The sequence below is a fragment of the Drosophila elegans genome, unplaced genomic scaffold (genome assembly GCF_018152505.1).
Source record: "Drosophila elegans isolate 14027-0461.03 unplaced genomic scaffold, ASM1815250v1 contig_183, whole genome shotgun sequence".
In the NCBI taxonomy this organism is placed as follows: Eukaryota; Metazoa; Arthropoda; class Insecta; order Diptera; family Drosophilidae; genus Drosophila; species Drosophila elegans.
This window is the reverse complement of record NW_024545550.1, coordinates 1,835,612-1,846,819: the sequence shown is the minus strand read 5'-3', so window position 1 is coordinate 1,846,819 and position 11,208 is coordinate 1,835,612. Positions and strand designations below refer to the sequence as shown.

The 11,208-nt window shown below is 38.7% G+C and overlaps 1 protein-coding gene across 1 annotated transcript; it reads right to left on the bottom strand.

Moving 5' to 3' along the window:
• Positions 1-10,287: 10,287 nt before the first annotated feature.
• On the bottom strand, positions 10,288-11,204 carry LOC108149700. Its single transcript, XM_017277466.2, has 2 exons — positions 10,899-11,204; positions 10,288-10,842 (listed from the first exon to the last, which is right to left on the bottom strand). Exons 1-2 carry the CDS (start codon positions 11,100-11,102, stop codon positions 10,369-10,371), a joined length of 678 nt encoding a protein of 225 aa, XP_017132955.1. The 5' UTR covers positions 11,103-11,204; the 3' UTR covers positions 10,288-10,368.
• Between the last annotated feature and the right edge of the window lie 4 nt (positions 11,205-11,208).

The following is an 11,208-nucleotide window of genomic DNA, read 5'->3' as shown; positions in this document are numbered from 1 at the left end:
CGAAACTGGAGATGAGACTCTGGATGAGGGCGAGTCGACGGTCACCTCGACATCACAACGCTTATGTGCTGGACATTAGCATTGCCAAAGGACAGGGCATCGGATGATGAGGTGGCTGCTGTGTGCTGTTGTGGACCAACTGATTGGCATCGTCGCTTACACTTTTCTTGTTTGTCCAAACCAGCCCCCTCCTTCTCCGCCCGCCTCCAATGATCAAAGTATCAAATATGCAGACAGACCGGAATTTTTCGTATCATCGTATGTCGGCGAAATTAGGAGCAAAAGTTGGGGCACCATCCCATCAAAGCATCCTAAATGTCTACACATTTCTGACCTGACATGCTGCATAAATTCGTGTTCTATGTTAATGCATCGATTCTATAGGTATGTGTAGGAGGTGTTGGTATCCTTTGAGAGAATAAATTAGGATACAGAGTATAGGCTATGAAATCAACGAGAAATAAAGATGCTGCCAAAATGTCCTCTGCTTGCATTTATTGATTAATTTCACAAATGTGTAAAAATGTGTATGTGTATTTTGAACCGCAGAAATTGTGGTTTAAATTAGGCCAAAATAATATTTATTATTATTATTAACAAAAGAGCAATAAACTTTGTTAGAAAATTAACATGTACACATACTTTCTTTCTGCTTTTATTTGGATTCAATCTATATATGTTTTTAATTATTCAAATCAATTATTCTAATTATCCGAGTATTTTAAAGCGTATATCTATTTATTAAATAATCTGATATCAACGAATAAATTAAAATGTAATTAAGCGTTTGTTTAGTGCAGTACTAAAATTAATATTCTAAATAAAATTTATCAAAATATAAACTATGCAGAATTCCAAATATGTGTCCGTTTCCAAATCAGCCTTTTAATTAGGATTTCGATTAAAACAAGTTAGAATTAATATAGATTTTATATAATTAATATTTAATCAGCTTACCTTGGTGTGGTCTACATATTTTTGTTCCGATTAGTTGGTTCTAAGATTTGTCAATCTTGCACAATTATAAACTTGATGGGAAGAAACTATATCAGCCAATAGTTTTTGATCCTGCAGATCTTATAAATGTGCAAAATAAAATCCGAACAAAGGCATTTAGGGGGACACTTACTTTAGCAACAGTACAGCAAAAGAAAACCTAATAACATGCATCGCATATATTTTACCTATTCTGATTCAAGATTTCTGAACCAATTACGAAACGAATTTTGCCTCTGCAAAATTACGAAACGTATTTTGCTTTGCAAAGCAGGTTTCATAATTAGTACAGAAACCTTCTAGTCAGAATATTAAAAATAAATGCAAGGCATATTGTTATTCTACTGTTCATGCGATGCTTCGTCGACTCCAAGCCCAACTGAAACCAAACGAACAGCATATTTCCATAAGCAGAGATAGTGAACATGAGACAAGAGGGCTGAGCATTTCCTTGGCAACCAATATACAGAATCATTAGAGCAAAGCCCCCAATCTGCATGTTTTACATAAGCTATATTAAATTTTAATTGCTATCAATGTTTAATTTTGGTTTGTTTCTTTTTTATTTTTATTTTTGCGAACATTTGGTCTTTTTCATCTGTATATTAATTCATCAATGAGCTAAAAATAAAACCTATTGTATATTTTTGATTAGGTTTTTTTTTGTGTGGCCACTATAGTATGTTTTGTTATCTTTTCTAGATTTTTTTTCCCTTAACTGACACTTAAAACCAAAGATTACTTTAAGAAAGAGTATACTTCTTAGTTGTAAAGATTGTTTGTATTTCTGAAATTATTTTGTATTTCTTAAGAGCGTGGTGCAGTCTCATGATTTTAAACCTTACTAATGTACTCTAATTCATATCGATGAAATGAAAAGCTTTAAGGAAGAGACTTTAACTCACCAATTTATTGACACCACATATAATCGCAATTAGTCCGGATATCAATTTAACAATTAATACAAATCGTTTTTACCCACAGACGCCACAGTTTCCATGGCTGCCAGTCGTGGGTGTGTGCGTAAATAGTTTATTGTTTAAAGGGATCAACACGACCACAAGCGTAAATACACACGCACAAACACCAGCGCTTTAATTGCATTATATTTCAGAGTTTTCCTGCAATTTGCCTTTTGGCTGCCGTTGTCTGCTCCTGCTGAATGGCAACATCTGCTGACCGGGCTAATGAACACTCCTGCAGGTTAAAGTGCCAGGACAATGGAAGGACTCCAAGCAATTGCGATCCCCATTCCCCCATTCCCCCGATTCCAGCTACCCAGCAATGTGAACAAATTTGCAAATCATCAAATATAATTTCTAAACAAATTACACACGAGCAGCCGCAGTTCGAAAGTTGCCAATGCAATATTCCATACAAATTGCACACCCACATTTGCATGTAACGCACTTTGAGCCCATGTTCGGGTGTGTGTTTGTATGTATATCTAGTGAACATTTACAAATGATGCTATAAATGTATCCTTGCGCACAGCACAGGCAAACACACAGGGACAAAGATGATTTGCCGCTGGCATCAATTTCACAAAAGGGTTTTTGGACTGGGAAGTGTGCTTGCCACTGCAGTTGCATGCCGCTCTCCACTGATAGCCATGTTCCCGCCTACTCCTGCCTCCGATTTTGATTCGGATCCTGATTCCGATTCGGATACGGATCCTGTTCCCGGCCCGGGCTAAATCATATGCAAATGCATGCCTATGACATTTGGGCTCGAATTTTATTGTCCGCTCTGGTTGCTAAATTATTTAGAGCCCGATTCCTGTTGCCATGGCGATTCAATGCAGGAGGCGATGCACTCGGAAAAAATATCATGATATAATCTCAGTCTATTTAATCTCAGTCTTTAAACAAAAGAGACTTTTCTCAAATAGTTAGAAAAATTATAAAGAAAATGTTCATGATTGTAAATCTTTAACCAGTCGGAGTGATGAGTCCAAACCGTTTGTATATTTTTATTCTTGATAATCAATAAATAATTGTTTGTAGAGAGCATTATAACTGTAAATTTAATATGCCATATGTTATTTATTTAAAACAACAATAACTTTAAAAAAACAATTAATCATAATTAGCCCTAATTATTTTCCTGAGTGCAAAAACGACAACGGGTCATGCATTCTGAGCTCTGCCCACACCCACAGACAACCGCATAATTTATGCAAAATGCGTGTGCCAATGCGTGTGTGTGCGTGGGCGTAACTTGTATGTGTGTGTGTATGTGCGTGTGAGTGTCACAGGTTTTAGTTGCTTTTTGGCATTGAAATCGAGTCGAGCTTTTTGGGTCTGTCTTTCAATTTAACATAAAACCTTAGCCGGATCCTTTTCGGCTCACGCATGACACTTTATGCAAAGTGCCCATCCCCCCTTCCTCTTCTCCTCTGCTCTCCTCTGCTCTCCTCTGCTCTTTTTTCTCCTTTTTGGTCCTTCTTTTGGGCGTATTTCACGCCCTTTTGCCGCCACACATCAAAATAAACATAAGAAAATTTATTTTTACATATACGTGTATATATTGCCCTTGAAGAATGTCTTCTGCAAATGAGCCACGCAAATTTTCTTCTCTTCTTTTTTTTTTGCAGCTCTTTTATGTGCAGCCAAGCGTGCGTAAGAAAAAAAAGCAAAAAGGTCGCACAAAAGTTCATTAAATTTCAAATCCTTTTCTCATTTTTGACGTGGCTACAAAAGGATAAATATTAAATGGCGAACAGCTTTAATAAAATTTTTTTAAAATCATTTTCTTTATTTTTAATTTAGTTTTAAATTATGAATATCATTGCAAATTAATAAATTTAAAACGCATTTTTCTAACAAAACATATAGGGAAACCTCTAGGGCATTACAATCAGTCCCATGGATTCATTGCTTATTTTTAGATTGATTTCATGTGATACCACAGTTAATATCAACATCCGATTCATTATGCCAACATTTCAGTATAAAACAATGAAAATTACAACATAGTCCTTGTTTAAAGTAAAGTAAGATTCGTGGCCTGTTTTAAAGCGCATTTGTCTTTGTCGTTAGTTAACTGACGTGGAAAACCGGAACGTAAATTGCAAGGAACCCGCAACTCAGCTCGTTGAGCAGATAAGCAAACAGATTTATGACTGCATTTGAGGGTAAGCATTCGTAGTAAGCAATTTCTCCTCAACTTTTGACTCTGGAGGGCTTTAAAAATTCAGAAGACAACACTCAATTCGTACGCCGTCATTCGTAATTAAAACGAACAACTCACGTACTTTTGGCAACCAGACAAACAGAGCCAGCGACTGTCAAAAGTCGCCTACGACTGTCCGTTTGTCCGTCCTTTTGTTCGTCCGTTTGTCCGTCCGTCAGAATCCTCAAATTGACAGCCAGCCGAAGGGAGTGAGACATATGTATATGGGGCGAAAGAGATAGGCAGGCCGGACATGGACACACAATAATTTAGTACGTAATAGACACGACCCTGCCGAACCGGAGTCCGTAGTCCGTAGCCCGTAGTCCGTTGGCCGTTGCCCGTAGTCCGCTGTCCGGAGTCGGAGCATCAGACAGATGCTAGACAGCTCCGTTTGCAGCCCTGGACTTGTTCATTAACACAAAACATAAGCCGCCAGACAGACATGTGAATGATGAAGCACGAGCGAGTCGGCTAAATGGAGTGGGTGCCGGCCAGTTGGACAGGGATACTCGTAGAGTGCGCCCAGATATCATAAATAGTAGAACTAGAGATGGAAGAAATGCGTGAGCTACAATAAACAAATTATAATTGAAGCACACTTCCTAAAAAATATTTTCCTTAAAATATTTTCCTTAATTCATAGACAGCATTATTCACGGAAACAGGTTATATAAATCTTTACCATTTCCTATTGCGGATTGTATTTTTCAGACGAATATCAATATATATTCAATTAACATAAATTCTAAATATTGAATAGTGGCTTAACTTAAAATGTATGCTTTGATTTAAGGAAAATGATATCTTATTTGGCGCTCATCTCTAGCTGCCCACATATCATGCACTTGAACAAAAAATGGGTTTCAGTGTTTCAGGCCTTCGAGCAGACCATAGTTCAAGTGCCATTAAAATCGAGTCTTGGCACTCGGGCATCTGCCAATGTGGATAGGGGATGGGATTGGATGGAGTGAGGTGGAAGTTTGTGCAACAAATTAGTAGCAAAGTTGGCTCCGACTGCGAATCCAAGTCCCCCCTTTTACTCCTACTCCCCCTTTTACTCCTTCTCCATTGCCGACTCGCACTGGGCAAATATCCGGCTGCGGAAATTGCAATGAGACACGTGATCATGGAGACTCCACTACATCCGCCTGCCAGACAAATAAATCTTCATTTTGACTTGAACTTTTGCGGCGGTTCGTCGGCCAAAACGAGGAGTTGGTAGCAAATTAACAGCTGTTGCGTAGCTGTGGTTCCGAGCTCTGAGCTTCCGAGCTTCCGAGCTCCTTAGTTTCCAAGTTCCTGGGTTTCTGCGGCTTCTCAGGTGATTTACGGCCAAGTTGAGACTCGGCCAACGGCGTCTGCATATTAATATGTGACTTGGCATTTTACTTTCTACGCCATGGAGCTTGCAATCAAATCCGAATCCTGCACTTTCCCCCAGACGCTTTCCTTTCCCCTGAACTTCCACCCGTGGACTCCTTCGTTCGCTGTACGTTTTTATTGTTGTGCCGGCCAATTTGTGACGAGTGAGTGCATATAATAAAGCAAATTATATTTCACATTCAAATGCTATGCAGTCGAGCGGAAGCCGTCTCAAGAGCCGGGCCACCAACAGTAGCGTGACTGGTGGTCCGGACTACGTATACGCCATGCTGTCTAGTTGGGCCAACGTGACCGTGGCCTTTGCGACTGCTCGTTGGGAAAAGTATGTTACAATTATTTTCATCAAAAAACATCAAGCGAATTCCTCGTCGCACACCAGACAAAATGGTGGATTGCATTATGATGATAAATAATTCTTTAAAAACCAACCAAAATATACTTGCTCAGTAATATAGGTATTTTGTTTTTATTTAATTTGACTTAAAATGTTTTGCTACCACCTTATTGAATTAAGTAATTAATATGTTTATGCTAGGTGTCACTTGAATTATAAATTAGAAATTATGATTTTAACTTAATACATTAAAATCAATCAAATAATAAAATGTATATAATTTCATTTATGTAATTGAATGAATGAAATTGTTATTCCAGTTGAAAACAAATAATCAATTTAGTCACATAACAACAAGAATTATATTCCATAATAACTTAATTTAATCCTATTAGTTTAAATGGTCGCCAGGACGCCTTTTGTTTGACGTTTTTTGTCCTTGCTCTTGCTGTTGTTGTTTTTCTATGTTATGTACTATAACATGAAGGGCAAAAAGCAGAACAAAACAGGAGTGCACTTGAAATTGTTGATGGGCAAAGAGAGTTGACTTGTATGTGCGTCGGAATATCCTTTTTTCCCAGCACTTTCCTGCTCTTTTTCGCCGACGGTTGCATCCGCATGCTTAAAGTTTTGTTTCGGTTTTATCATTTCTTTTTTTTTGGTGTGTCAACTTTTCCCTTTGTTTTGCATTTTAGTTGCCCCCAACCTCCCCAACCAGAATCGGGAAAAGCATTTCGAAAATGTGGAGAAATGGAAACTTGTGCCCCGGTCTGCAATGCTGACCAATGTCGACATCGTTGTTGGCCAGCCGCATGGCATAAAGAGCGACAGTCCGCAGGACATTTTATATTTAATTTACAGTGTGACCGCACTTGGTCTCTGTCCGTCTATCTGTCTCTTTTCCCCCACTATCCCCCTTTTCCCTCTCTCTCTCACACACACCCATTGTACTTATATAACGTCATTCATTCGCTGTCCGAGTGCATTTAATAGAGTGCAATGCGGCTCTGAAAATGCGAGGGAAAAGCCTTCGCAGCGATGATTTCCGTTCTCTGGACTGTACCGCATCAACGTATTTGCTTATACTCGCCACACGGTCAGAACTTAATTTCTAATTCCTATTATGGTGGTTCAGATGCCCGAAATCTACTAAACAGGCTATCCATTAAGTAAACACATACATTTTTAAACGAAAATTGCATTAAATAAAGTTTCAAATAGGCTTTCGGCCATCCAAAGTGGGGATTATCGAGTGGGCGGTGGACAGGGGACAGTGGACAGTGAATGGGGGCGTGGCACAATCACAGTGCCAAAGAGTTGCCACAACAACAACTGAAATAAACCCAACCAATTCGAATGGGAATTAAAAGGGAAAACTTGAAAAGAAAACATTGAGCCCAGTACTTTTAATACTCTTTTTAAGAATTAAATTTAACGTTTATAAATTTGGTAATGGAAATTTATGTAATTAATTTACATAAATCTGAAATCAAAAATTTTAGTTAATGTTCGATACAAATTTTGTACTCTAATTGTAATGAAATAAATCGATCATTTAATTACTTATAAAGAAAAACTTATTTTATAAATATGAACTTAAATTCATATTGAATTTTTTAGGGCATTAACGTAGTTAACTTTAAGTTGCCGTGCAAAAACAAAATTCCATTCTCAATTATTTTTGCCCTGTATCCACTCGACAATTTTTTTTTATTTTGAGTTCCTGAGCTTGTGGGGACTGAAGCACGGGGTGAGGTAAATGGGCTGCAGAGGGTCCAGTCCGAATTGATGCCCAGGATTGGATGAGCTGAAGCCGGCCATGCCCATGGCCATTCAGTGTGCAGTCGTCCACACTTTTATTGCTTTAATTGCGCACCGAAGCGCAACAAGGATCGACGAACATACTATAGCTCGCACATCTAGGGCACACACATGTTGCTAATGAAGTTTTCTAACAACATTTCAACTCATGTCAGATCATAATCTGTTAATCTGCGAGGCCCGAACGTCGAGTCCCTTCCCACGGCTTCCCAGGATTGCTGCAATGACATAAAAATAAACTGGAACATGTCGAAGCAGACGACAACTGTACAGAACACATCAATCCGCCTACCCAGGACACTTGGGTCCTTTTCACCCCGCTTTTCGCACAACAGTGGGAAGAGAACGTTAATGAAAATGGATTTTTAGTTTGTCATCAAAGGGCGGGGAGCCAATTAGACCAATATTTCCTGCCTATTGGCTCTTAGTGGTCCTTTTCAAAGGACATGCTGGAATGCAGAAGAATCTTAAGATCATCAAGGGTTTTTACCAACAGAAAGCCTTTAGAAATACAAAAATTAATAGGGATCAAAGGGTCAGGACGCATTTCAAAAGTTCAAAGTTTAAACGTAGTCTTGTAGAAACAAATTTAAGAAATTTTCATCAAACAAATCCAGGATTGGAAACTTATAAAAAACACTAATTATTGAACCCTCTTTTGAAAGTCTCTTCTGTTATCTCTATGCTAGAATTTACTAATTTCATCGATTGCATAAGCTGCCGCCGAAACGTAGCGCATTAATAATATCCTTTGGCAAATATAAACACAAATACTAGCACTCGCACACACACATCAGCTATTTGAGCAACATGTCAGAGCAAACAAGAAGCCACAACAACGCCACTGCCAATAGGAAAACTACTAAAGGGGTTGGGAAAATTAAGGGGGTGCGCCTGTCGCACTTGTATTTGTATTTGCTTATGCTTACGCCTCGATTGTGCTGAAAAATCAACAAGCCCATCGATGGCCACTGACGTCTAAGCGCCAAATGGGTGTGTATTTTAATTAAACCTGTTTTTCGAAGGCACTTATCAGATGCAGACAGGACGTGTACCTGAACGCCCCACCATCCCACTATCCGGTGCCAAAAATAAAACTAAACAATGGGAAAGGGTAAAAGCGGCACAGAAAGAAAATAGGATCACATCGAGTCCCATATTCAGACACCTAGACTATGTTCATATTGACACCACTATACCCAACTGCGATGCATCAAATCCAAATTTTGATTGATTATATCGAAAGTAATTAGTATTAACTAAAATGATGTGGTTTTAATGATGAGATCCTTTGTACATTTTGAATAGGATACAATGAGATTTATATTATAAATCCATTTTTTTAAAGAGCTCAAAAAGTTATTGAGTTTATAAATATAATGCCCACTTTTAAAACATCAAATTGTCCATTTGTACACCCAATTTCTCTGCGTGGACTCAACTGCCATCCAAGCTAGATGCTAAAATGTTTTACTGTTAATGGACTTTCGATATTTGCAGGAAGTTATGGCAGCTTGATTTATGTCTATGTCTTTTACCTTTGGCCGTCGACCACCAGGTAAAGTCGTTTAATTATTGAAAAAGAGAGGGCAACCGAATGCTTGTCTGGCAATCAAATTTGAAATAGTCGGGCATAAAAAATGTAAGCAGATTTTCATTGGCATTCTGCCATTGCTATTACTTACTAACTTCAAATAAAACTCGAGTTTACAGCTCGGCACATAAAGTTCTCGAATAAAGGGAAAATCGGGAAAACACAGAAATCAAAGTAAGCACCTAAGCGGCTTATGCAAAAGACAATCGAAACCCACCCTGACTTTTAGAAATTTTTAGCATTTTATTCTTATTTTACAACGCCAATAGGCAAAAAGTGTTAAACAAAATTTGCGTCTGGCGTTTATTGAGTGGAACGAACGCCTCAGTTCGAGCTGAACGGAAAATGTAAAAGTGTAACCAGGCAGTAGGAGAGTAAAAGCAAAAGTTTAAATTACTTTCTAGTAAAACTTTGATCCGAGCCAAGAGAAATAGGCTAAAAGAAAAATGCAAGCGAGATTAATGCTTAAAGCGAAAAGGGCCAAATGTTGAATTGTTAAATAACTAATGCATGGCCAATGAACCTAAAACTTTTCGCAATTTATATTTATATTCCATTTAGCCTGCTTAAAGTTTCCTCATATTATTTAATGTTAATACATGAGCTGAAATCTTATTAAAACAATTTTGCATTTTTATTTTAATAGATGCGCTGTTTATCAACCCTTTAGGGCAAATTTCTTTTTAAAAAACGATGCAATATTTTTTAGAACTTGCTGTTACTACTTTTATTAATTCAAACTGTACTTTTAGACGGATTTAAATCGTTTAAACTCAGAAATTTTTATTATTAACCCTTCTAACAGGTCAGTTTTGGGATCAGCTGAAACAAAGTATATAAATTCTACTGAAAACTATTTTTTTAATTTATTATTATTATTAATCAGTTACCATACAAATTAACCCCAAAATTAAATAATCAGTATGGGACTGGTGCTTACCTTTTGAACACTTCGAAATGAATAACTTGAACACATGGCAAGTTCAATATATCATAATTGTACAATTCATGTTTTATTCAAACTCTAGTCAATATTAAAATCTAATTATATATGCGTTTTGTATTAATTGTAGGTGGGAGCCCGATCGATGGAAGCGGCCTCCAAAATTACCTTCATGATTTTGTCCTTGGCGAATTCGGAGGCGTCGGCGTTCAACTGACGGAGTCGGTCGGCCACAAAGTCGCCGAAAATCTGCGACGTGTCCTTTTGGTTGCGAAGGGCATTGGCCACCGCCTTGTTGACCATGTCCTCGTCAATGATACTAATGTTGGACACCTCGCCCTCGCCTTCGACCTCATCATCCAGCCGCTGCTCACCGCCGCCGCCGGTCAAGGAGCAACTGGAGAACATCACCTGCTCCGGTTCGTACAGGGCCAGGTTCTCGATGATCTGCTCGTAGTCCACGGACTGGTCCGAGGCCCTGATCTTCTCCTTCTTCACCGTGGCAGTTTTGGGCTGGGCCTTCACTTTGACTTTGTATGGAGTGGCGCTGGAACTGCTGGCCGGAGACCTGTGCATTTCGTCTGTGTTCTTATGCTGGTGTGGTAATTTCCGGTTAACAAGGGATTTTAACAATATAACGTACCACTTACCAGATTGGAGGTCTTCAGGTCCAGGTGCTTCATGTGCTTCTTGGTCGCCGCATGGGCACGCAGATCGCTGATTTTGGTGTTAACGCAGCACTTGCAGAAGCGGCAGTGCGCCCGGTAGGAGTCGTCCGGATCCCGGCGCAACCACGCCCGGAACTCCTCCATTTGCAGCCACACGTCGCGCAGTTTCTGTTTGTAAATTTTCATTTCTTACCCAATTAAACAGCAACAAACGCAATGAAAAATAATTAAAACGCAGCGCACAGCAACAATGTCAATGCAATAGTGATGACAATAACAATGCGCATAGAGA